The 27,998-nt window shown below is 33.8% G+C and overlaps 3 protein-coding genes across 4 annotated transcripts; 2 read left to right on the top strand and 1 right to left on the bottom strand.

Annotated features, from left to right (window-relative positions):
* The first annotated feature begins 18 nt into the window (after positions 1 to 18).
* LOC128177652 (arrestin domain-containing protein 17-like) lies at positions 19 to 8,411 on the top strand. The gene is made up of 9 exons (XM_052844451.1): positions 19 to 1,908; positions 3,068 to 3,231; positions 3,660 to 3,779; positions 4,312 to 4,479; positions 5,031 to 5,254; positions 5,801 to 5,980; positions 6,374 to 6,676; positions 6,766 to 6,940; positions 8,038 to 8,411. The coding sequence occupies exons 3-9, from the start codon at positions 3,662 to 3,664 to the stop codon at positions 8,190 to 8,192; spliced, it is 1,323 nt and encodes a 440-aa protein (XP_052700411.1). The 5' UTR covers positions 19 to 1,908; positions 3,068 to 3,231; positions 3,660 to 3,661; the 3' UTR covers positions 8,193 to 8,411.
* Positions 8,412 to 11,906: 3,495 nt separating this feature from the next.
* On the top strand, positions 11,907 to 15,610 carry LOC128177641 (cholecystokinin receptor-like). Its single transcript, XM_052844437.1, has one exon. The coding sequence runs from the start codon at positions 12,227 to 12,229 to the stop codon at positions 13,424 to 13,426; it is 1,200 nt and encodes a 399-aa protein (XP_052700397.1). The 5' UTR covers positions 11,907 to 12,226; the 3' UTR covers positions 13,427 to 15,610.
* LOC128177643 (cotranscriptional regulator FAM172A-like) lies at positions 15,063 to 25,523 on the bottom strand. 2 transcript variants are annotated; one of them, XM_052844439.1, is made up of 12 exons: positions 25,402 to 25,523; positions 23,544 to 23,635; positions 20,399 to 20,441; positions 20,202 to 20,255; positions 19,733 to 19,833; positions 19,549 to 19,611; positions 19,214 to 19,338; positions 18,848 to 18,986; positions 17,929 to 18,048; positions 17,489 to 17,605; positions 17,050 to 17,134; positions 15,063 to 16,165 (listed from the first exon to the last, which is right to left on the bottom strand). In XM_052844439.1, exons 2-12 carry the CDS (start codon positions 23,571 to 23,573, stop codon positions 15,927 to 15,929), a joined length of 1,116 nt encoding a protein of 371 aa, XP_052700399.1. In that variant the 5' UTR covers positions 23,574 to 23,635; positions 25,402 to 25,523; the 3' UTR covers positions 15,063 to 15,926. The 2 variants fall into 2 exon arrangements, with proteins under 2 accessions (XP_052700399.1, XP_052700398.1); XM_052844438.1 differs by lacking the exon at positions 23,544 to 23,635 and having other exon boundaries at positions 25,402 to 25,517.
* Between the last annotated feature and the right edge of the window lie 2,475 nt (positions 25,524 to 27,998).

Raw genomic sequence — 27,998 nt, 5'->3', positions numbered from 1 at the left:
AAAACCACGGGAAATTTTGAAAGCACTTCATCGATGTCTCGAATCTGGGTCAATGTGGTTGTTTATTAATTTAGCGTTTATTTATGAATATTGAAAGGGTGTAAACTGATACATAAAGTGTTTGTCTTGCACGTTAAGTGGTTATAAACCATATGTAAAATACTGTAGTAAAAGGAACGCGTCTATGGATAGAGAGTGATTTATTGTGCGACACTTTCAAATAGAGAGAACCTTTTTTGTGAAAGAGAGGGTTTATATAGTAATGACTGACCGAAATATCGTATGATGATAGTGAATTGGAAATCGAAAATCTCTGAGCATAATTTTGTTTTCAAAATTTGTCTAAAACACCAATAATCTACTTGTGTGCTTTTTATTATCTTACCTAGTAAATATGTCAAAAAGGATAACGGAGTTGTTTCTATTCACATTTAGATCGCCCATCGTGAATTGATATTAATACAACTGTATCACCCTTTGTAGTTTCGCATGGGCTTGTATGTACTATTCCTGTCGCTGAATTCAGAGAGTTTACTAGGTTCGAACTTGTTTTAAACTGTCGCCATTACTTGGAATAGTGAACTCATGAAAACAGAAGAAAATCAATGTGTCGCCCATCATTAAATCACGTGAACCTGTTTCAAATCTGATACCACTTAATAAATTGTCTGCAGCCTTTACTGTATTTACTTTATGTCTAAAGACAGAAAATAATAAACGTCGTAACCAAATCGTTAGAAACAACCTTCAGTCCTATATAAGAGTAATTCTCTAATGCAGTGTATTTATGTTTATGTCTGCATAGTAAAATGTTATTTTAAATCTTAAAAAAGTACCAAAAACAACATGAGTTTTTAATATCTACTAAGGAAATACCGGTATTCACAAAACATTACTTGCAACCGGATAGAACTATACTCGGGTATTGTGGCTGGCAAACACATTTTTTAAAGACTGGAACAACTGAATTCAAATCACATACTACGCAAATTCCACGTAATATGTGTTTACACCAGATATTGTTATCTAAATAAATCATTTTAAAGTTACACGTCGGTATCAAATAAGATTTCCATAAAACAGGAAACTTTTGATTTTCTATGTAGAATATTCGGATCCGCTTGTAACATATCTAGTTTTACATGTCCATCATCTAAATGAAAATGTGCTCTGTATATAAGAATTTTTGCAGACTTTCAGCAAGATTTTTAATTATACTCTCATGTTTCCATCTTGTAAGTCTCATATTGCAGATACCAATCCATGGTACCCCGCAGATGAGCTCACATAGATTCAAAGTGATTAATTTTCAAGTCCTCTAAGCCCGATTGTGCAAAACATGAAATCAATGTAAACACACTCCAATCAAATTGTTCCCAGACGTCCTTGGTGCTCCAAGACTCTTTTGGGTTTATAGAAGATAACATTAGTTGATATGCACCCTATAGCCCTGAATCCTAATGAATCATTTCATCAGAATTCAGCCTTAAAAGAACGGAATATTCGCCAAGAAAGCATAATCAATGGAGACACTCTGGAGAAATCTCATCAGCACTGTCTTAGTGAATGTGGGAGATTTCATTAAGACTCCCATTTGAAGAAGCAGATGACAAAAACCCTCTCTCGATATTCTCCTCTTTTCTCGTTACATCTTACATACGATAATACAGAAAATCTTTCAAGTCCGCCGCTATATTACTCCGATTTTGATCACGGATCAATAGGTTGGGAAGACAGGGATGCTTTGGTAGAACTCGCCTGATGATTGTGTAGAAAGAAATTGATGGCTATATTAAGTATTCGGTATTGTTGCATATTACAATACTAACAACTTTTGTTGTGAAAGGAGTTTGTAAATAAAAAAAGCTTGGTGGACTGCCGTGAACATGATTTCTCAAAGAGCAAACAGTATGTATTCATTTGATAAATTGTATTTAGAGTAAACTTTCTTTTTCCATTTAACTGATTGATAAAATCAAGTTTTTCAGTATCAAATTATTCACTCATTCAAATGGTTGGATCTGTGTTAATCCAATTGACCTTGTGCTTAATTGAATTGAATGAACGTTTGTGATTCATCACTTACCAATTCAGGCTGATTAAAACTGGTGATTATTGCCTTTTTTGTCCGTACGTACATTTATCCAATTTTCCGTCGGAATTTCTACTAATGCAAACGTTGAATAGTATTTTTATGACAAAGTTGTGTCTTTAATTCTTGAATACAATAAAAGCAGAAATAGTCAAGATGAGTGTGTGAAGAACTTACATATATGTATGAATAGCCAAAATTTCCAATGTATGAAACCTAAATCTAACAGTATGTTTATGACAAAGCTGTGTTTTTCACCCTCAAATACAATATACGTATGCAGATAAAATCAATATGACTGAACGAAAAATCTACACAATATTATGTTTGAATAGTAAAAATGACCCATGTATGAAATCTATATTTGAAATGTTAATGCTATATAAACTAAGTACATGCTATTAGAAAACCAGTTAGTAGTTCATGGACAAAATTTTCTGTTGAAGGTAATTTTGATACTTTAGAAAAATTTTCTGCTCTACATCTGATGAAAATTAAGTCGTGATACAAGATCTGTTAAATTGTGAAATTTTGAGTATATTCTGCATGAAATATCCATCCAATTGCAAGATGTAAACTAATTATAAAATCACTCACATTTTATCTATTCATCGATTTATTTTTATATAACGTATACCTGACTTCTCCATCCCTTTTTTTCAATATAATGGTATATTTTGGCAAAGGTATTAAAGTAAAAGTCTGTTTGTATCTTCATTAAATTCAATTAATAGTAGATTTTTTCGCAAAGGTAAAAATCAGATAGGATTAATGTAAATGTCTTTGTGTATCTTCATTAAATCCTACTTTGACGTTTATTGGGATGAATAAACAGATGTTTGCATCAATGTCAACGTGGGCAATGATTGCGTAGACGCGAGACGTCAAAAGCTTTGCATGCTATTCCTAGATACCATACCTGACTATATTTGTTCGATGATTTAAAAGATATCTTCATTTGGTAAAATTCCGCAGGTTTCTGTCGGCCTTTGGTGGGATCTGAATATTGATTCGTTGTAATTGTTCCATTGACGACACTGAACATACCAGAAACTTGCATGGTCTGGGATTTCATTGTAAACTGGCATGCCAATAAGCAGACGATCTCAGAAGTAAACATGTAAACACAATTCCTTGAGGTAAGATTGCTGTAACAAGTTTCTTGTCAAAATTGTTACTGTTTTTTTCCCTCTTGGGAATGCTTGTTCATCTTTAAGCATCGTCATTATTTAAATATTTCAATGTTCTAAATTAAAGAAATCGATTGCGTTTACTAGGCGACTGTCGTCTGCAGGTAAATCAAGGTGCAGCAAGAGAGGTTGTTGCGTAGATTGGTTTTTTCATGATGCAGAGATTCCGTTTAATACCACTCACTTTCATGATCTTCGACTCGTTAGGGGGAATAAATAAAAGATTGTTAGCACAATACCATAAATAACTAATTGGCTATTTCCGGAGAAGCTAATTTTGGTAATTTGTGTATCGTGCCATGATGAGCATAAAAAGACATCCAAGACTTTTCATATTGGTATAATGATTCTGAGAAACTGTTGCTAATTCTGTGTAGGAATGGAGAAGATCAAGACGTTTATCATTGATCTAGAGAACCCCCTGGGAGTGTATTACCTGGGACAGGTAGTGAGAGGCGAAATAATACTAGAACTGGACACCCCTGTGAAGATTAGAGGTATGGATCGACTTTTATACTGCATTCCAACTTTTACAAGTTCTAAAATGCCTTTCAAAATCCTTAAATCATTTCTCGTCGTTTGTTTCACTGTAAATTTTAAAGCGAGATTTTTCTCCAATTTTGGTATTTCTCGCACTGTCGCTAAGAATTCTATATATACGTACACTGTTCTGTTTTGTATCATTCATTGAATAGTGATGAATTTTTATCGTGCTAACTACGACAGAAAACTCGTTTGTACAGAAGGGGTCGGTCTCCGTACCGCCCATCCACTATCACGGTCGTTTAATTTGTAGAAGTTAAGAATCTAATTTAATGCATTTCTTAACTACCATCTTCCTAGGATTGCATACTAATAATCTTTTAACACTTTGTTCTGTTTACTTTATTTGGTAGTTAACATCATAAATTAACACCCTTTCCAAACTTCGGTACAATTGTATCATGGTCAGTAAAATAGGTTATCTTTTAAATTTCAGCCAAAACCTTCAAGCTTCAAAGTTAATAAAAAATTCATTTATAATTTTAGAAATAAGAATCTCATTTCGCGGAGAGGCATATGTTGATTGGCCGAGTTCGTCAAATCCTAATGACAAAACTTCCGGTCCAAAGAAAGGTGGCTTCCGGTTGCCAACAGATGACCATTATTCAGCATCCGAAGAGTACTTTAACCGAACAATTCCACTGTTCGGAAAAGGTATTGAATATTACCCTCTTAAAAGCCATTGTAACTACACGTGGTAGAAAAATAATTTAAAATACATGTATACTGTATAGCTTTGCAGTCGAGAATGCTTGACTACACATGACTACACATGAAACGTACCTTTTCTTACTATATGTATTTTTTATTCAAGAACAATCAGTGATTATTTATTTTAAAAAGAGTATGATGCATTTCCTTTATATATCATGTATAATTACTTGTAAAAGAGAAGGAACAATTAAGCTGTCGTGAACTCCGTTTTTGTCAGTGTTGGTTCTATTTGCATCCTTAGAAGTAAACTCTTCATTGCAAGCGAATATACTTATCATTTCATCGTCTTTATTCTTTTCCCAGTCTTTGATATTATATTATTTGCGTGTATATTTATACCATTATGAAGAAGTGGCATTTTGAAATGTAATTCCTCAAATTACTGGACAATACAAAGGTGTTCCTTCCTCAAGTGATTATTGCTTCCGACCTTACGTCATTATTTGATAATCCTACCGTACTATAGATCTTTTCTTTCTATATTCCTGTAGGCAGAGGGGAAGGGGAACACAATATCTTCCCTGTGGGTCGTTACACCTTTCCGTTTGATTTTGGCCTCCCGGATGCTCTACCCTCATCGTTTGAAGGCCCTTGGGGCTACGTCCGGTACTTCATTAATTCCACTCTGGACCGACCGAATAGTTTCAACATAAACTACAAGAGACCGTTCACCCTGATAGCTCCATTAGATCTGAATTCTCAAAGGAATGTGTTGGTATGCGAGACTTCTTTATTTGCAAGATAATTCTTGTTTATTGGTCGTCATTCACGCCTTGCACGGAGAAGGACCTGTTAACTCGAGTAAAACGGAAATTAGTTTTGCCAAAACATTCTATGGGAATTGCAAGGAAGCGCGAATTTACTAAATAAAACTTAAGAATGTGACAAAGTTGAGGATAAAAAAAGTACTTAAAACGAAGAATATTGGAAAGAAAAATGCGTCATTTATGATTTTTTTTCTTTACTTTAATCATGCAATTTTCCTCAGAGAGCACTGTTTATTGTTGTACAGCCTTATCATTCCGCCTATATGACGTAGAAGAGTTCGTTTAGGCAAAATTCTTATACTTATTTCTGACAGCGAAATCGATAAAAGCAATAAAGCATTCTTTATGATTTTCCAGTATTCATGGCGTTAAGATATAATTTTCTTTGCCAGAATTACAGCTCTTTTCTCACATAATGCAGAGAGTAAATGAAATTAACTTCCACTCTCAAATAGTTCCGCATTTTTCTCTCTCCATGTTTTATCCTTTTACAGCATTCCACCACTAACAGGGGATCCAAACGAATGTGCTGTCTGTGTTGTAAATCGGGTCCCGTCTCGGGGACCATTCATCTGGACAGAATAGGATTTGTTCCTGGAGAAGAGATCAATATAAACGTCGAAATTCAAAATCTGTCTTCGTTTGATTGCGACGTTTGGGCTATTTTGGAGATGGTAAAGTTCCCTATCGTAAACGTAATCACTCTTTTATTGGTTTTCTGCAGACAGAGATTTGCGGAGGCAGTTGTCGAATGATTTTGGTTTATATTATGGAATAATACTTGACCGTTTCTTTTATGGTGCAATGCCATTCCGTATGTGTATGCTTTTAGAAAAGCTCTTCTGTAGTATCTGTTTTCTCTCTTTGGACAAATTATAGACTTGATAATAAAACTTAACGGACTTATTTATCCACAAAAATGAAAACTACCATAAACATGGGACAATAAAGTCATTTTTCAGTATTTTTGACGCTGACGTTTAATTGTTAGGGCATGATAGATGGATATTCCACGACTGAAGCCTGTATAATGTTTGTTTGGGTTTTTTGATGATTGTGTTTTCCAGAAAACAATATACTTTTCCACATCACGCAAAGTCCCGACCATTGCTAACGGAATCAAAAATCAACTCAAACGGAAGCCCTCTGAGGACAAGATCTCGGAAGTATTGGTTTTCCCGCCGAAAAATGGCGCCAGAATGAAGACCGTAAAGACGCGTAAACTGAGAAAAGAAGTTGCCAAAATCACGCACCCAGGGGTTGATGGGGGTAAATCTGTCGTCTGGAAAGAGAGCGGCCTTGTCATCCCGCCGGTACCGCCCTCTTTTCTGGAGGGGTGCAACATCATAGACATTCGTTATTTTTTAAAGGTAATCCTGATTGTTTTATGGGAATTTGGTTAATGGAATTGTTGTAAAAAAAAATTCGTTTTTTGATAATTTTTATCATTTATTGACAGTTGGTTGTCAAAACCATTGGCCTCTCGTCCAACCTCGAAATCCCCATTGAGATTATTATTGGAACGGTGCCATTGCGACCGCAGAGTGTGGTACACGGTTGTCTCCCCGTCACCCCTTCCACCCCGCCCATTAGCGCCACCCTCTCCGTGCCTTCATTAGATAGTTACGATCAGCGTGAGTAATCCATCATTTCAATTATAACTTAGTCTTGCTAATGCGTTATTAAAGTAAATTATTTTTATTTGAATTTGACAAAAGTATGACTATACTATAAGTATGTATGTAAGTGTAAAATCGGAACTGTACAAAAAATGTAAATTTTGCCAAAACAATTTACTTTTACAAGTATAATGTATAGTGGAATATTTTGATGAAATCAATGCATGTATTTGCAACAATGAAATGGGTGATACGATTAACATCAAATCTACTGAGTAACTGATGCTATCGTGTATTCAATAGTATGAAAATAATTTATTTATCGACTCTATCCTTACTTGTAATATTACTTCTGCCTTCCATTTGAAAATGCATGTATCAATGACGTCAGGTTGGTCAAAGGACAAGACAATTATTTCCATAGGGTTTGTCCTTCTTTGTTGCTGGCAAGCCTAGAACATTGCTTTCTTGATAATATTTTCCTGTCTGAGCTACATGCATCGCGGGAATTCGTGATTTAACAATAAGAACACCCGCACAAGTTCGTTCCCAGAAAGCTAGAGTAAATTAATCATCATTTCAAATCGTGTATATCGTCAATTATTTGAGTAAAGTAATGTTGATTTGGTTTGCTTCGTTATTCTCAACAATAATAATCGCTTGATGTGGGACGTAAATCAATCAATTAATAAAGGAACACGAGGGTTAACTGTTATTTTCAAGAAACAATATAATGGATCATGCGCAGATCAAGAAAAATTTTCCAGGGTGTGTGTGTGTGGGGGGGGGGGGGGGTCTGAGGGATATTTAAGTTTGCTGGGGGAGGGGGGAATCAAGACATATTTTTGGTTATTTTACTTTGTAAATTTATTAATAAGATTTTTAAATTTTCAAGGGGATGGGGTGTTCAGATTCCCCTCCCCTTCTAGCTCCGCGCATGTGGATGAACGTAGTGTCATGTTGTAAATTTTGAATGTACTGGGTGGGTGTAAATACAAAATTTACAACATGAAAACTTTGTCATGTTGTAAATTTTGTATTTACACCCACCCAGTACATTCAAAATTTACAACATGCGATAGTTTTACTGTAATTTTTACGCCTTTCTTTAGCTCCCAGTTACTCGGAAAGTGTGCTGGGGAAGAATGATATCACAGACGAAAGCGACGACGAGCACACAGATGGCCAGCTGAAATTCGCCCCTTTCTACACCTACTTCAGCAAAACGCAACCCACAGATACGGAAAACGCGCCCAAGGATTCCTAATAAAGGGTCCATGTTCCACAGTGGATGAGCTTAAACGTTGTATATAGATCAGCAATACACACCTAATTGGATTATAAAGTTTCAAAGGATATCTATATGAACGGCTAAATGATATGATATATATTAAGAATATGAAATATTTTTGTAAGAAGTATAGGCATGTATATTTATTATTGAATAAATGGTATTCATTTAAGAACGTTTTGGATAATTCTTGAATAAGTAGTGGACCAATTCCGCTTACTGATGCCTCTATGAAGTGGTTTTATTTTCTTTTGATTTTTTTTTTGTAGTAGTCTAAAAAACGCAATTTTCGTTTGTTGGGGAATTTATCAAGGGAATCGACTATTTACAAAGTAATGTACTAGATCTAGCGTTCTAAACCCTCGTTAAGGGTTGTTGGGATTAAACATTTCTGTGACTACCCATCGTTTTCTTCATACAATATAGGCCAGATCAATACAACAGAACTTACTTAAAGCTATCGTGCAAAGTTATAAATCTACCATGCTATAAAAGTAGAAAACGTTGCCATAGTTTTTGCCGAAAAAGAGGGATAGTGCACTTACATGTTGCACAAAATGTATACGATTTCGCCTAAAATAAACCGATTTTTGCAAACATTAGACATTTTCAATATTATACAATAATTTTGTTAAAATATATGGAAAGAAACGCAAATTACCAATTGCCTAGTTAAACTGGTCTTCGTTATCTTACACGATATGATCATTAAAATCCTTAGGTTTTGTGAGGGATGTGACCAAAAAAAATCAGTATGCAATAAAAATTGGGATATATAAGTGTTTGAACCAAAATAAACCAAAGAAATTCGATTAAAACTATGTTATACAGGTATTGTAATACGCGTATATTTAAGAAATAAACAGCAAGTTAAAAAGTCCATCGGGATATGAACTTGGTTGGTCACGTGATCAAATCCTGTGATTTGGGCTTTTAGAAGATTTGATCATGTAGCAACTAACTTCATATCCCGCTTAATATTTTAACATTGCTGTTTATTATTTATATTTACATCTGAAAAGGAAAATCTTTCAGAAATGTTTAAATTACTGATTTTTTTGTTTCTAATTATCCAACTGGCAAGCGACAAGTGCGTGTTATGATCATGGTGACGTCGTGAAATTGAACGTTTTCGCTATTCTAAAGGTTTATATAAAGAACATACATGTATTGGCAAATGTAAATATATCAAACTAATTTTGGTTAAACGTGGGTTTTCGTACTGAAAATTAGACAAAGAGTCACTTTTCCAAAACATTAATGTATTTAGCCACATATTTTAAAAAGAGATTCAAATATTACTGTGTTGTATACGTGGCCTGGTGGTTACGATTTTGCGATCGCTGGATCGATTCCATCAAGCAGTAATTATATTTTCGCCTTTTTACTTAAAGCATGATTAGAACTGAACGTTTAAAATACGTGTATCTGCTGGATGTTTTTTTTTCCCTTCAAATTCTCTTGTATAGTTTTGCGAATGAGCACATGCAGTATAAACATACATTTATCTCTTCATTAACACAGCATTCATTGCACTCTGGTGTAAGTATTAACGGCTCAGAATATATCAAGTGAAGAAGATGGGTGGATAATGCGTGTAAAATGCCCATAAACGGTTGGACAAGCTACTGAAAAATTAAGATATCAATAAATCTGATTTAAAAAAAAAAACATTTAAAACAAAATATATTTAACATATCATTGATTTGTAACCTATAAATATGTTCAATACTTGGAATATGTTGACTCAAACAGGAGTATACGTATCAAAACCTGCAAATAGTGTCATTTTTAGAAGTTCAAGGCATTTTCTTTAATGGGGTGGGTTTGTGCTCCATATTTTTCTCATAATTTAAATAAGGTCTAATGAAAAACAAACCGATTTCAGTCAACAAAAATGTGGAGAGATGACCAACTATACATTAAAAATATCATTTTGTGTCCCAATGATTGAACGTTTTGAAAAAATGATACAAGTGCGTAAATCCGTAGCCAAAGTCACACATAGTATTTAAACAGAGTAATTTACTGTGTCTGAAATGGCTCAGTGGTTAGAGCACCTGACATAAATTAACCTTATATATCTAGGGTTTTTCTGTTATGGCTTCGATACCACCAAAATTTAAGGTAATTTTTTTCTTATCGTTTGTTAAATATTTTAAAAACTGAATATAGTTAGAAATTCAGCTTTTGCAAACTTGCATTATACATGTAATATATTTGAATGGATTTTATTGGGAAAAATAAATTCAAAATGTATTTCACGACTGATACGAATGAGCATTTGCGCTCTATCTTATCCCCCATCTTCTTTATACACCAAGTTCTAAGTATTGATTTTTCGATGCAGGCTTCCTGAACTTGTGACAAATCGGTAGTTACAGACACCGTTATAAAATCATTACCTATGTTTCGAAAATGATATTGCGACAGGTACCTGTATCTATTTTTAATACTTTCCTTTCAAACACGGATGTACAGGTGAAATAATTTTTTTCGAAATCGAAGGCAGATCACTCTTATATTTCCCGCAAAGTGACCTGAAATCAAAGTACAGAGTGGAGAGGGTCCTTATTACGTAAGGTCTCTCGAGGTCGAACTGGCTGATCATTTATAGAAACCGCCACTGTCAGGTGGGTGCAGTATAAACTCCACCAGCTTCGTATATTGCACCACAGGGGCCAAGCCCGTTTTAACATTAATTTCAATGTAACCATAAATAAAGAAAGGGGTCGAACTCTGACCCAGTTAAAAAACTACCAACTCGCTTCAAAAGCCTAATAAATCAATTAATTTTTTAAACACTCGCAATATGCGTGTATTTTTCGGAAGAGTAATGTCCGAGATACACCCATGGCGAATTTCAAGTTGATGGGTATTAAAATAACGGAGATATACGTCATTATTCTCTTTCTTTATTTATGGTTACATTGAAATTAATGTTGAAATGGTTACATTGAAATTAATGTTAAAACGGGCTTGGCCCCTGTGTATTGCACTAGGTTTGAGTCTTCACTACAGAGGGGCTCTTTATATATGTTCTTGCAGTTCTAAAGTTGAAGTGATTTTACATTCTTTAAAGTATATAAGGTTTATTTGTTTACATGGATCGGCTTAGCCTAATGATTAATGTTAAGTGTATTATAGGAGTGTTTTGCCTCTTGTTTTAAACAGGAATGTTAAACATTAACTCACCCTATAATAACACATCCTTCCCGTAATGCATTACATTGAGTTTAGTAAATACATTTTTAGAAAGAAAATCTGCTCCGGACATAAAGGCCTTATGCATCGAATAACAGATTAAGTCCATGTAACAATCTCCTGAATACCAATGTCCATAAATGTCTTTCTTGTGTTTTTTACGCTTTTTATCAGGAATATAATTAAAATTGCTATTACATGTTTAAAATTTTTGATAATTTACTTATCAATTAAAAATAAACTGTTTGAGAAATAAAATATATAGCACGCAATAAATACCTCGATCTGAAGTGATGTCAATAAACCATTCAGGATATAGATAAACTAGTGTTTGTGTGTATATATAAATATAAGAACCCCCCAGAGCTTTAGAAAAACAAAATTAACAGTGCTAAGGATGCACATACACATTTTAATGCATGGCCACAACGAAATAATCTATAATTTTCAAAAATGAATGCAAGTCACAGGTTACAAGGTTTTTCCGAGGTGTGTCTTCTGAAGTTTTTGTCTCCCTATCTATATGCAATCTAAAGAGGCAAAAAGACAATTGCACACTTCCTGAATCAATTGTTGGACCCCATTCAACAATCCCATTTTAAATTATGACTACTTTCCTGATGCTTACTTAAAACTGCGCAGATATATGCGCCTCTTGGATATATTTCGGAAATTGCACTTGAGACTTCTTGCCCAGCCGGGACAAATCTGTGTCATACCAGATGTTCATAAGCTGTTTTAGAGTTTAGAGGTTTGATTTGTGTACGTCTTTCATTGAACAAAGAGAAAAGAATTTCATAACCATAATGTCTACCGGTACCGTAATGTATGAGACTATTACAAGCTTCCAAGGAAATCTCACGACGGAACCAACTGAGATCCACCCGTCGGTACGGAATGAAACGATGATGCTCACGCTGGAGGAACTCAACCAAATCGAGGTACACAGGCGGCTCGCTCCCATGATCTATCTGGGAATCCTCATAGTCATTGGAGTTCCAGGAAACTTAACAGTCCTGTTCGTCTATCTCCTCAAATTCGACAGCAGTACCTACCGGACCTTCATTGTGGCTCTGGCACTCATCGATTTAGTTGGGTCCGCAGTCTGTATGCCGTTTGAGATTATTGAAATGAACTTTCAGTACACCTTCTATGCAGTTGGAGCTTGTAAGTTTTTTCGCTTTAACAATACTTTCGTTGCGCTAATGTCTATCTTTGTTCTATTGGCCCTGTCTGCTGACCGATACAGAAGAGTCTGTAGGCCGTTGAAGCCACAAATGAGCGTGTTCATGGCAAGAGTCCTTTGTGGAGTGGCAGCGCTTCTCGCCATTTTGTTCTCATGGCCGATATTGTTCTTGCTTGGAACTAGACATGTGAGTCTTCCCAATAATGTCACTGGGTACGACTGTTCAACAAGCGACAAGTACAAAAAGACGATCTATCCGCTTGTTCACGCGGCGATCCTTTTTCTCACCTTTGTTGTTTCAATTGTTTCGTTGATAGTCATATACAGTCTCATCGGTCGGAAGATATTCAAGCACGTACAATTCCGGAACACATTCAGAACCACAAAGTCATCGTCCATCTCCTCGGGAAAAACATCTTCAACGAAACTTCCCAGCGAGGGAAAGGAGACAGTTGTTCTTGTTAACGTCAACAAAGTGACGTCATCAACAGACGCAAGAAAACAGTCTAATGGTACCGAATCAAAGAAACCCGTCGCAAAGCAAAACGAAAAGAGCGACGAGAAATCAAAGAACAAAATCACCAAAATTGCGTTCGCCATTTGTCTGGCCTTTATTTTGAGCTACCTTCCTCATTTGATCATCACGGTCTGGACTGCGGTAAAAGGTGGGTTCATTGCTCCACCGGGGCCCATTGTGTCTGCTGTGTTGCCAATAGTTACCAGGTCCATTTTCCTTAACAATATTGTGAATCCTTTCATTTACGGATTCCTTGACAGAAGATTCAAAAAGATTGTTTTAAGCTGTGTTTGCAAGAAATAGGCACATGATTTTAAGGCAAAACACCAGCTCAATGTTATATGTTTTTATTATAAATTTTATATAAATTATAAAATGTACATTTGTTAACCTTCTTTGATATTATAAATAATCAACAATCTCTTCCTATTTATTCACTAACGTTTCACTTTGGTTTGAACTTTAAATTAATAAACAGAATGTTCTATTATATAATCACGTGCTATTTTTAATTTTCACGCAGATAATCATTTGAATTTTCAAGTTTTATCCATGTGAATAATTTCTATTAATTAAGCGCGTGAGTATTGAAATGTGGCGATATCTACCGGATTTGTAATTCAAGGTGCAAATTTGAAATTACCGTAAAACTCGATTAGTGCAAGAACGGACATAGCGGAATCGTGTAAATATCCGAAGTTTGGTTTTGTCTGAGTAAGCCTTCAAATGTTACATTTACCATGGAATCTGATGAAAAGAATAAATGAAGATTGCTAATTGATTTAAATTTCCGGTGAGTTGGTTTGATATATTTGATACTTCAATTAATAACATACATGTACTTAGTAATAAATAGAGGTTTTTTGAATATGTAACATCAAAAAACTCGTATCGGTCTCCGGGCTGATAAGGATCCGAATAACACCCCTTGCGGAACTCCTCTACCTTTTTTTCGTTTCGGCATTTGTTTATTTTTACAGACTAAAAATAAAAGATATGTTACAGTCGACATTTTTAAGTGCAGTTGAAAAGTTCAAATGCTAGCAAATGTTTTGGAGCAGTTAATTTTACAATCTGAGGAATTTCTTTCTGTAGCTATATGTTTGGTAAAACAGAAAGATTTCATTTTTTTTTTTCACACATGTATACAGACTACTTTCAAATAATATCTAAAATCAATTTGTTCAAGTTGATGTATTTTTTTTTTAATTTTATTACTAAGTTAAAAATAATAATACATACCATTTTTCCATATCACAGCCTGTATCAGCCATCGACCAATATCATTCATCGGGCTGATATTAGAGTCTCGGTTTGATACTGGCTGTGAAATGGAAAAGGGTGTGTATTATTCTTCATGTACAAACCCTGTAGCTGTAGGGAAAAACACAACAAATTTGCTATTCATTGTTATCAAACGATTAGAGTCTATCGATTTCAATTCAACTATATCACAATCTAACCTATCATATACACGTAGTTTAATGACAGACACACCATGGAATTTTTCAGAAGAAAATATACTGCCGGGTTTAAATACTGTATAACTTTTTCATATAAAAAAATTATATTTATTATGATAAATTCGATTTTTTAAATCATCCTGCTATTTACACGTCTTTACACGGTGAAAATTGAAAAACTATCCCAGATTTTAAATACATGTATTGTGACAAATGCATTTTTAAAGCATGCTTTGAGATAATACAATCACAGCTTTAGAGTGAAAGTCGAAGGAATATAAGCCTTGAATGTCAAAGATCCTTTTCCTGGTTGAATTATTTTTTCGTTTTTTATACACACGCTGCCTTGCATAAATAATTAAAATGTTTTCATTAATAAATTCTAATGAACAATTTCCCACATTTAACACAATGATTTTAAAATATTGTTTCATATGACTTTTAAATTCCATTGGAACCAAATAAAAACCTATGAACATAATTATCATCTTATTGTTTTATTTATTTGAAGAAAAAAATATCAACATACAGTAGAATGTTAATACATGTGTATATCAATAAAAACAATTTACATTCAAACCTATGACTTCGTAATACATGTATACTAATGAATATTGTATAAACAACCTTTACATGATATTATGACAATGCAAACGACTTCAGAACAATGGTTTTCTTTAAGTTTAAAACATTTTTCTAATTCAATATATGAAGTTGTTTCAAAAATGTTCCAAAAATGATTTCATTATAATAACAAAAACCTAAATGAAAAACATGCTAAAGGTAAGAAAACTCACAAATTAAAATTTATAGATCTACAAAAAATATATATCAAATACTCAAAAATAACTCATTTAAGAACTATTCTTTAGAATAAGTCAATCATTGTTGATATTTTTAAAGTGTTTTAAATGCAAAATTATTTTCATTTTTTTTTCGTTTTTAGAATTTAAAGTATTTCACCTTGAAAAATATTTTTCAGCATATACCTGTGGTTACCAGTAATACATTTATTAAAGTTATGCATCTTCAAAATAGATTCCATAGCTTAAATATCTGTTGATTTAAAAAAAATCAGTTGCTTTTAATAAAGGAAAGTTCACAATATGAGAACTAAATTGACTAAGATGAATATAAAATTGATTTTAAGCCAATGTCGAAATCTGTAAACATTTCTATAACCATTACACTGATTTGGAAAAGGAGGAAGGCTGGTAACAAAATTAGGCATCACCCTGTTTCCACAAAGCATATTCAACACTGCAGCAGTCAAAATAGGAAAACGATTTCCCTAAAAATATATAATTCTCTTAAATGTATACATAACATTTATTGACCAATTACAATTCCTCTTTCTGGCTTTCGTCGGGATTCTGCGAGTTCATTTCAACATCAATTTGACTGGCTGAAATGTCCTGTGACATTGCTGTCTCTTCTGTTTCCTTCTTCACTGAGCTCTTTTTTTCAGAAGTTTCTGCTTTTTCTCCGCCGGGTTCCATCATTTCTCTGTATTTTTCGGACAAGAATTTGAATATGGAAAACCTGCTGCTGTAACTTGTGTACTCATGTTTGTCAGTTCCTGGAAGAAGTGTTAATCAAGTCTTTGTCAAGCATCTAACACAAAATAGGATAACACATCATACTCGAATTTATCAAAGGAATGTACAGTACTGTAGAAGCAGAATTTTGCGTTGAGGATTTAATTTTGTTTTTTTTGTTGTCAGTACTACGGTAATCAACAAAATGGTGAATTTTAACCCAAGTATTCATAAATAGACACTCTATTATTTTATTACATTTTATTGGTTATGATATCACAAAATTAAATCCCAACTGAGTTTCATTTGGTTAAAAAAACAACGAAATTTTAACCCAACAAATATATCCCCTTCTACAGTAATTATTGTAATTATAAATGCTGGCAATGAAGTAGGAGCTGATGCTATGAATGTCTATTCTTAAAAATTAAAAACTGTACCAGTAATGGGACAAGGGAGATTACTTCAATAAGTAATCTGGTTTTATAAATGGACTAGCATGCCTGTTCAGAAGAACAAGTGCTCGCAAGCCCTCACCAAAATTTCTGTTGCATGTACAAATGTATAGAGGATTTTGGAGAGTGTTTGCAAGCACCTGCTCTGATGTAAACACCTCTGACCATTATCATATTACATTTTAATGAATTTAACAACAGCAAATTCTATATATTAGGAAACTTTTATAGCATGAATCATATTGTATTTTCAATTTGTATGCGACCAAAATCTGATCTAGTTAACTGTATCCAAAAAAAAGACCTTTTTACAAATTTTATTATCAATTCAAAGAGAAAGACACTGTTCTTTAGATTAGTGAAGTTATTCATATACATACTCTAGCTTCTGTAGTAAATCTTGCAACAATAAACCTTTATAGTTGATACACAGTTCTCATCATATGTAAAACCATGAACTGGATCCTTACCCGCTGCTACTGTTGGACAGTAGTCAGAGTATGTCTCAATGGGAGTATCCAGTTCATCCAGACTCGACGCCCAGTTCTTTGCTCTCTGAAACAAGATTTAACATAGATATCAATAACAATTTCTATGTACCAGAATAAGAGGATGCAGGAACCAGTGTAGTCTTTAAAACCATTATCAGTTGCTTTGTTACAAGAAACTGGCATCATTGTGGTGCCAGTGTCAATGTGCATAGATATTTTTGGTAACAAATATGATGCAAAAATTGGGACTCCAACAAGTCTTGATCAAGGTCAATTATATTTCATAAACATTTCAAAAAATTTGTAACAACATTGTGTTTATACATGTACATGACTGTACCAAAAATATATTGGTATGTGCTCATAAATGTGTTTTGAGTCCAGTGAGGTAATTATTTATAAAAAAAAATTTTTTTACCTCCGTATAAAAATGGATGACACTTTCATCTCCGTTCTGATGATGAAAGCTGTGGACCGAGTCTGTCAGAGCCACGGCAAACACTCGCCTCCAGAAATCATCAATGTGGTTTTTAGCCTAATTAAAAGAGAGCAACCAATCTATGGTTCATCTACTTTCTCTGTTTACTTTAATTGGGGAGGGTGGCAAGAAAAAAGTCTATTACACATACACTGTACAAACACAAGATTTTTTAACAAAATACTCGTAGGAAACATCAGGAATATAATTATACAATGTACTTAAAATATTTGTGCCATTTCTGAGAAATAAAATCAAAGGAGAGGAGATGGCACTTTGGTCTATCCTGGTGATATTGCAAGTAATAACTTTTTCTATATTGGAAATTTTTACTTTACATAATATTAAAGATAATCAGACATCTATTAAATGCATATTACCAGTTCTAAGGTGACCACCCCTCCATAGCTATGTGCTACAATCCCTATGGCACTAGCCTTGGATTTGTGTATAAAGTTTTCCCACACACATTCCATGTGGTCCTCTGGAGTTTTACTGCCCTGTAAAAGATGTAAAAGAAATCTTAGTTTTTTTCTTTCTGATAAAAGCTATGTTTTGTAGTAGAGCCGTTTTAACAGGAGCTTGGACTTTGGGCAGTAAGTGACAATCAAATGCCTGATGAAGACAGGGGTCAATCTATTCATGGTTTACTGTCCAATAATTGGCTAGGCAAGATATAAATATACTGAATGCAATGATACTTGTCCGACCTCATCCAGGGCTGTACATTTCAGTTGAAACAGCATCAATTTCACAAAACAGAGCAGTACTTGAGGGAAAAAAGTGCGATTTAGACAGTCTATGAATATTAATGAGCTTCTCTTAGCAATTTTGAAGAAAGGAGGTCAATATTTGACAGCTTGATTTGATGAGCAAACTAGATAGTAACATCCTGCCAAAAGTCCAAGCTCTTGTTTAAGTGGCTCTATTTGCTCTTTCTTATAGGTAATCTGCATAGAAGTCATAAGCGTCAAAGCACCTCCCCCCCTTTTGCAAAGATAGAAATAGTCATAATGAATGAATGAATGAATGAATGAATGAATGAATGAATGAATGAATGAAGAATCATCCAAATTTCACCACTAAATGCTATAAACCGGAAAAAATTTACAAGAGCAGTATAATAGCATTCTCAAACTACTTTTGAATCTTACAAACAATGTATTGCGAATACCCCCTTTTAGAAACTTATATTGTTCAACATTAAACATAAGACAAATTTTAATCAAGGGCTTTCTGATAAGAACAAGAAAAAAGGAAAACATCTCATTGAAAAAACAAAGATGTTATATTGCATACTTTAATTTCTTGACCATCCTTTTTGTCATTGGCTTTGTTGTAGTTAGTGTTGGCCACAATTACCCCATACCCCTCCTTGATCGCCCACTCAATGAAAGGTAACTGTGTACCAGAGTCCAGACAATCATTGATAATTAATCTGAAATATGAAAAAAAAATAAGATCTTCTTCAAAGATTCCTTTACTTTACAGGTGACTTATTAAATGTGTAACATTGAAATTGTATAAATTCTTGACTACTACAGATAAAATTATGAAAGTATGAACACATGTATGTCTCAAGCGGCATATTGAAAGGAGGGGGGATGGACTGATAGTAATGTGCATAAAAACAACAACATCTACATATTGGTTGACATTACAAACCTTCTGGCCCACTGCCCGGCCCTCACAACTCCATTTCCGTGGATCAGTATCAAGAGTTTGTCTTTCTCTAGCGCATCTTCAGACATATAGAAGAATGAAGTTGGTTCCTCAGGCACAGCATCAACCTAATTAAAACATACAGCATTCCAGTACTGTATACAGATGTTTTTCAACCAAAGTTCTTAAAAAATTTGTTTTAGAACCTTCTCATCCTAATCTTTAAATCATGATCATTTTATATTTCATTTAGCATTTATTAATTTAAATGTCAAATTAAGTGACTCTATTTCCTTTAAAGAGTTGATGGTTTCTCTTTCCTATATCTGCATACTCACAGGAATTTTAACTCTTTTGAGTTTATGGTCTTCTAATAATTTATATACATGATCTGTTATTATCTGTAAAACAAAAAAGAATCAAATTTAGGACTCATGTCACAAAATCAGTGCTACACATAGTGTTCACAACAATAAAAATTACATGTGATTTTATTCATACAACGTCTAGAAATTGTCTCACGTTTCCCAGAGCTTCGTATCTCTTCTGGTTGTACTTCTGGTTGTCGGGTTCCACCACAAAGTTAAAGGGTTCATCGGTTTCCACATTTCGAAGCTGGCCTTCTGTTGAGAAATCACAATTATTAGAAAAAAACAGTTTGCCAGTCAAGTCACTGTTAATTGAAAATTAAAATATTCAATAGTTGTGTCAGTGTATAGAACTGCCAATGAATTATATTTGGCGTGTACAATATTTGGCAGAATATCTTTTTGCAACAAGTTAGCATGGATTTGATTTAGCGCATAAGAGTTTTGTGGTTTTTTGGTCAAAGAATACCAGTATACTGAGCTGGTCTTTTGTAAATAATCACATACAGTGGAATGTATTGAATCAAAATTTCTTGGGATCAATGCTAAACTCATTGAATAGTATCCTTATATCTATTAAACATTTCTGAGAATATAAATACATGTACTAACTTAAATATTACCTTTATTAAAGTAAAATTTGAATTCCTCTAGAGTTTTGGGAAAGTCAAATACCTCTGTAAAATATATTAAAAAGTTAACCCATAAATACAAATATCATCATGCAGCTACTGGAAATGATTTATGCATCCAGCTCAGAAGAGAAAATATAGTTTAGTCTATTTGACGGATAAATTATTGGAATTAGATTTTAACATACCTTCCTCCTCTCCCGTAGCCATTCGACATATGAAACTCCAAAGCTGATAAAAAGATTGAGGTGAAGAAATAGCAATCAATAAATGTTTTCAAGAATTACATTGGTTTTATACGAAAGCCCATTGAATTCATTTTCGTAGGTAAAAAAAATATTTTTTTCGCAAATAAACGCGAAACTTTTGCGATATAACGCGTTAGTTTCGCAAATAAATGCGTTAGTTTTGCGAATAAACGCGTAACTTTCGCGAATAAACGCGAAACTTTCGCGAATAAACGCGTTAGTTTCGCAAATAAACGCGTAAGTTTCGCGAATTAACGCGAAACTATTATATAAATATTGTCATTTCATACAGAACCCATATGAAGAAAAACGATCGAAAACAAACACATTTTAAAGTTTCATATATTAAAATACTTATCATTATTATAATATCCGTGTTACGTTGATTTATGAAGACAAAATTATCTTTTTTACATATAGATATTAATAAATCTGATTAAACTTTATCATAACATTTTTATATGTTATATGTCCAAAGTAGATAATAAGTTTGAGCATCATATTACGATTTTCAGTTGTTCGCCGACCCTGTGTTCGAACAGGCATTCATTGATGATCTTTTTCTTATAAAATTGATATAAATTCAACCGTCACAAACCTTTTAAATCTTAGTATTAATTTTTAAATGACATATGTGATAAATTTGGAGGAAGAATTTACGTCATCTAGATTTGAACAAAAACTTGAAAATTTCAATTCACAGCTTGACTTATCTTTCTGCTATTAAACTAGACGTTAAGTTATGTCGCAGAGATATAACATATATAATAACGTTTTAAACAATGATATCCTTTAAATTTTAAAATGATACTTAATAAAACGTTTAATTTGAATTAAAATTGTTATAATTAAAATATGTTGCTGCCTCATTTTCATTAATACAGTGCCCATAAAAATGTGAGAAGCGCGATGCATTATGTCCTTTGAAAATCAGTACTAAGATTTTAAAGATTTCCTACGTTTGAATTTATGTTAATTTGTATAAGGTAAATCTAATTCATTTACATCTTCATATAATATTATTTTGTTTTATTTAAATTAATATATTTGTTTTCAGTAATTATTCTTCATAGGGTTTCTTCTATGAAATAACAATATTTATATTTAAGTTTCGCGTTTAATCGCGAAAGTTTCGCGTTTATTCGCGAAACTAGCGCGTTATATCGCGAAAGTTTCGCGTTTATTCGCGAAAGTTACGCGTTATATCGCGAAAGTTACGCGTTATATCGCGAAAGTTTCGTGTTTATTCGCGAAAGTTTCGCGTTTATTCGCGAAACTAACGCGTTATATCGTGAAAGTTTCACGTTTATTCGCGAAAGTTACGCGTTATATCGCGAAAGTTACGCGTTATATCGCGAAAAGTTCGTGTTTATTCGCGAAAGTTTCGCGTTTATTCGCGAAACTAACGCGTTATATCGCGAAAATTACGCGTTTATTTGAGAAAGTTTCGCATTTATTTGCGAAACTTACTCGTTTAATCGCGAAAGTTTCGCTTTTATTCGCGAAAAAAATATTTTTTTTACCTACGAAAATGAGCTCAATGGGCTTTTGTAGTTTTATAATATCTTTTTCACCTACATGAAAAAAAACCCAGGAAAATTCAAAATCTGATCAAAAATCTAATATTAAAGTACAACAATGTCACAAACGACGATTTCCCATGTTATTTATTAAAACATGCATTTTTGGCAAATACTTATAATTATATTACATGTATTGTTAGTTTGACACATCTGCACAATATGTTAATCAGGCATTCTTAATTAATAAGACAGATAGTGCTGCAGGAGCAGTCTTTCACTGCAGAAGAAAAAGGAACTGGTGATTTCTTGTATTGGTGCAATTTTGTTTAAATGATTTTGCATGAACGTGTAAGCACAGCATATAAATGAAACTTAATTAAGTAACTTAGTTTATAAATTAAATATTGCGTGATCAAAAGTTCAGATACCAGCTATCATATATATAAAACATAATCCAAACATTCCTCACAAACATATTCTATCACATGAATCTAAAACTCCAGTTACACTGTATTAAATTGGTAAGATTGAGTGAATTAACTTTGAAAACGAAACACAACATAATAAATTAATTCACCAAAAAAATAAAACATACTGTATCCAGGATTATTTTCACCCAGTGTTTTTTTTTTTTTTTTTTGCTCTTCTACACATCTTAACCGTTTCACCTCATCTTGAATTCACCCTGACGTGTTAAAAATAGATACTCTTTCTAATTTACAGATCAGTTTTACAAAAATTATTATGAATTCACCCAGTCTCAGATTTGCTCACTGACGAGGGCAAAAATAAAACAAGGGTGAATATTTCTCTGTAAACAATAGCTAGCATCCACACCTAAGCTTGTAATTTAAAGAGATTGAACCCTCAGGGTTGTCTCTAAGACCCGGGAGGCGGGAAATTTCCCCGCCTATAATGCCTTTATTACCCGGCTATTATTGCATTTCAACACAATGTAGCTATATTAGCTAGACCCCCAGACCCCCCTTCTACTTTTTTGTTTCTTCCTTCATCTTCAATTTTTAGAGACAACCCTGGACCCCTCCGTGTAAGATAAATTAGTTTCCCAATCTGTACATGCAACATTAATGACAACAAGGGCACAATATATTCCATGCTTCCTTTGTGTGCATGGTTAGATCATAGCCTTACTTAATTAGTTTATTAACCATTTTCACAACATATTTTACATACAACTTTATATAGTTACATAAAGCTAAAAAAAATCAATCTTAAGAAACTGACTTTACTCTCTTTATAATTTTTTTTTCCTTTATGAAAATTAGTTACAAAGGGAAAGATTGTTAAGTTATATTAATGTACCCTGTGCATGCATTTGCCAGTTTAACTCTATACATCATGATTGAAAAACATTGTACATGTATATGTATATTTCTTGTCTTTCAATTAATGGATTGAAATATTGATTACTTATTGATAACACATACTCTCTCTTCTTGGTTTAAAAACGAGCGTACAACCTTAGATTTTTAAAAGATAGAAATGGAATAAAACTTTTTACAGGAAAAATTATTGTACGATATTTAGATTGAATTATGTACCTTTGATATCTTGCTGAAGATAAATCCCATTGCACCTAGTAAGTCTTAGGTACTCAGAGTATTCTCCTTTTATAGGTATATAAATCCAAAATCTAAAAGTTAAAACCTTTAATTTACCATTTTTAGCATGCAAGTTACAATTTATGTGAAATACATTCAATGGAAAATATGTAATTCTTCCACTTTTTTTTCTCTTCAAGAATTGATCTTCCTCATTCATTCAATCACTTACATGTACAATTACATAACAACTGTGACCAATATCCTAGCTATCCAAAAATACATACTTTTAATCTAAAAGCTGCAATTACCATTATATTGAACTTTTTTTGCTCCACCTAGTGGTCAACAATTTTTTATAAATCTTCTGGGTATTGGGTTATATACTGCTCTAACATGAACAATTCGTGGCCCATTATGTAATTCTGATCCTTTAATTATTAATGACCATTTGTCACAATAGTCAATGATATAGCAATTAAATTTCAGCTTGATATCTTGACCATGGTATATTTTAAAGTTACTCCTAATAGAAGTGCATGGAGACTAAGGAAATGATCCAAACTGTAGCTGTGTGGAAAGTGAGGGACCATTGGCATACATTATACAGGATGAAAAAAATAGCTCTGACTCAGGGGAGATAACGATGGCGACATGACAAAGTACTGTGGGAGTTGGCTGACGTGCTGGAGGTGGTGAGGAGAAGGAAACAACCAATAGACATAATGCAAAGACAGCTGTACAGTTTTTGAGACAGGGTGAAGCAACAGCTGACATAAAAATGCTGAAAGATGGACTTCAATATGCTTGGTAGAGACCATGACTGAGGATTTAAGAGTGGACCTGAAAGGGAACTTCAAGATATAGTTTTCCATTACATCATGGAAACTAATCTACAACCAGACTGGAAGTTCTAGTGTTCAAGCAGTCTAAGACGCTGGTCACAATAGAGCTGAACGTGCCATGGGAAGAAAATTGTGTGGAGTCACATGAAAGTAAAAGCCCTGAAGTACACAGACTTGATGGAAGACTGCAAGGATAGAGGATGGTGTGCTTGGCTGTTTCCTGTAGAGGTCTGTTCCTTAAAGATTTAAGCAGAATCACTGTGGAAGCTGCTCACAAGATTAGGAATCTTGGGAAGAGCATGCAAAACAGCAATAAGAAGACTGGGAAGGCGGCAGAGGTAGAGGTCATCCTGTTGGATATGGCACTGTGGAGATGATCTGTGCTGAAAGTCTGGATCCATAGAGTAGTGGATAATATGCCACCACTGCTGACGAGCCACCAACTGGAGGATGTCATAGTCCAAGGTTGAAACCTTGGAGGCTGGAGACCATCTGATGGATTGGAACTGACAGGAGAGCTCAAGTGGTGGAACATATACAGTGTCGGACATGATACGTAAGAGTCACTGCCAAGCTGACAGCAGAAATCAATCTTCTTCAAGCGCATGCATACTAATACTCTTAACAACAGTAGACAAACATTCAAATGTGATGCTTGTTTATTTCTCTTGGGAAAACACTCAAAGTTCAAATGTCATTACAACTTTGCAAAGCCATATATGACTGAATGTAGGCCTACATAATTTTATCTTGCCCCAAGAGATTAAATTACGTTATACTTTCTATATAAAAATTCTCACTCATTCCTCCTATGGATTACGTTGTAAATATACATGTATAGCTACAGGTTTGTAGCTTTATACGGAATAATATCTAGATCACGGAAACCATTTAAATTCTATAAGAATCTACATGATCTAACAATATGATTTTTCCTTTAATATTAAAAAACATACGTTTGACGGCTTAGCATAACCGAAGATGGAGATTATATATCTAAGATTATAACTTACTATAAGTAAAGGTAGAACTGTAATGCCGTGAAAGAAAACTTTCATTTAAAAATCTTCAACAACATAGGAAAAACACATTAACTTCTACTTTCGTTTTGGAAAAAAAAACAAAGGGTAGATAACTCTAATACTGGAAAATGTACATCGCACCAAGTATTATTCTACAGAGAAAGTTTCAATATATGTAATAGTTTTCATTGCATGTTCAGGATTGTGTTTATGAAATAAACGAAAATAATCCTTCAATAGTTCGTGGTGATTTGCAAGAGGCATAGGATAAAAAGCCAGCCTGTACCAACCCATGTTTTTGTAGAACAAGAGACACAAGGCAACATTGCTCGCATGAACAACATTAATGTAAAAGAGTATGGAGCTCTTCCAAAAGTTGTAAATTCACAATCTCATAAATTGCCAATGAGAGGAATTTTAAGCCTACCATTTGGGACATCATATATTCTATAAGATCAAAGATGCATTGATCAACTGCATGGCCAATTTTATTATATCCTACATGTATGCATGAACTTATCAACGATTTAAAAAATTAAAAAATGAACTATTATGACTAAATAAATTATAAAAAGTGAAAGATGGTATATGTGAGCTTGATATGATTATTGTAATAGAGACACCTCTTGCCTCTAGCTGCTGAGGTTTGAGCCCAGATCCTCAGACATGCCAGTCCAGCACTCTACTGATCGAGTTAAAGGGTTAACCCACTAGCCAGAGGTAGTAAGAATGCCATATACCCGACTCTACCACATTGTTCCCCTCCAAGGAAAGATGTGTCCTCGACTCAGTCCGAGTTCCATAGTGCCAGTACCTATGAGGCGAAATACTAGAGACAATCTCTCTCACCCGCCAGAGAATACCCAAGTCTCGACGTGGGCACCAAATGTAACAGAGACACTTTTTGCCTCTGCTGAGGTTTGAACCCAGGTCCTCTAACATGCCAGTCCACCGCTCTACGGATCGAGCTAAAGGGTTAACCCACTAACAAGAGCTATACTCTGTCCCAAGATATTCTGGATTCACATTTGGCTTAATTGCTTGATATTTATAAATACCTCAGGTTTCAAACGATGTTCATTCAAAAGTATGAAAAATTTCCAAGATTTCTCAGCCGAAACGCCCCTGTTAGCTTATCAGGCTTCAATACAGTGCTAAAAAATGTAATGTATACGGGGATTTTGCATAGCAGCAAGCCCGGATATTAACGTTAAAAAATTGCGCAATGTATTCCGTGTGTATTCCGAATGGAGAAAAGATGTAAACAATCCCCATTATAAATCTCCATAAGGAATCTGTTTTTGTTCCTGTGAATTTTTCCGAGTGAAAGATGATAATGTGTCAATGAAATTATCTTGGAAATTATCCTTTACAACTATTTCAACTGCACTTCTTTCAGTGGTATATTTTGTGTATTTTTATTACAAATCGCCCAAATGTGCTGCATAAATATCTTGGGACAGACTTTTTTATAGTAGGAATGCCATATACTCAACTCTACTGCACTATAAAATCACTAAATTTAGCACTGTGTCATTTTAAATTTTAATTCCCATATATTTCTATGCTAATTTTTAACCCCTCTTTGGGACCTAGGCTAGTATTGGCCTGGGGTCACAGTTTGTACAATTTACAATCTTAAGAATGCTAACTACAGTAATCTTACAAATTGTAGCATTGTATAATTCTTGAGAAGAAGATTTAAAAAAAAAAATTCCTATAAATATGTTTATGTTGACAGACGGGCAGTTAGATGAAGGACAACAGGTGATTAGGAAAGCTCTGTTGGACCTCCTATTCAGGTGAGCTAAAAAGTTGAACATAATGTAGTATTAAAATAACCCTAGTAATTATCGTATATTGAATATTATTGAAGAATCTAGCTAGTACCTGTAATCCTGCTTTATCATATGATTCTTAAACTTTTATAGTTGCACAATGGAGAAATTGATAATTAAATTATAATCATATCTAATTATTGATTATTGAACATTGTCTTTTCATTTGTTTTCTAATTTTACATAATAGCATCAAGACTGTAGATTCCTAAATAAACGCGGGGAATTAATATTCACTTAAAATCGCGAAAAGCACATCTTGCGAATTTTAATAAATCTCGCTTTAATGTCTTTTAATACATGTATATGATAATTACAAGAGCTTATGATAAAATTGGGCATTAGCGATTTTTTGTTCTCGTGATTTGATAGAAATCGGTTGAATCGCGTACTTGCGTAAAATTATGGCACTGAGAAATGGCTTTGACAGCTCTCCTCAATTATTGTAGCTCAAAAGGTGAGCTAAGATCTGCTTATATTTAATTGTAGAATGGTGATTAAGGTGAGCCGATCTCACAGTGTCTAACTCAAAATTTACTCTCATGCTGTTCAGATTTACTATCTTAAAATGATATTGTAAAAGAAATTCAGTCAGTGTTCATTCATCCTCTCATTGCTACACTCATGGAATAAACTGGTGTGTTCAAGTTTTTGAGTGTAACCTCGTTTTTTGAAACCCAAAACTGTCCATTATCCGACTTATAATGCCCTCTTTGATGCAGGACCTCACATCACAAGTTTTTTCTCTGA

The sequence above is a fragment of the Crassostrea angulata genome, chromosome 3, assembly GCF_025612915.1.
Source record: "Crassostrea angulata isolate pt1a10 chromosome 3, ASM2561291v2, whole genome shotgun sequence".
NCBI classification, from domain to species: Eukaryota; Metazoa; Mollusca; class Bivalvia; order Ostreida; family Ostreidae; genus Magallana; species Magallana angulata.
Note: the sequence above shows the minus strand (reverse complement) of the source record. Positions and strands in the feature narration are given on the sequence as shown.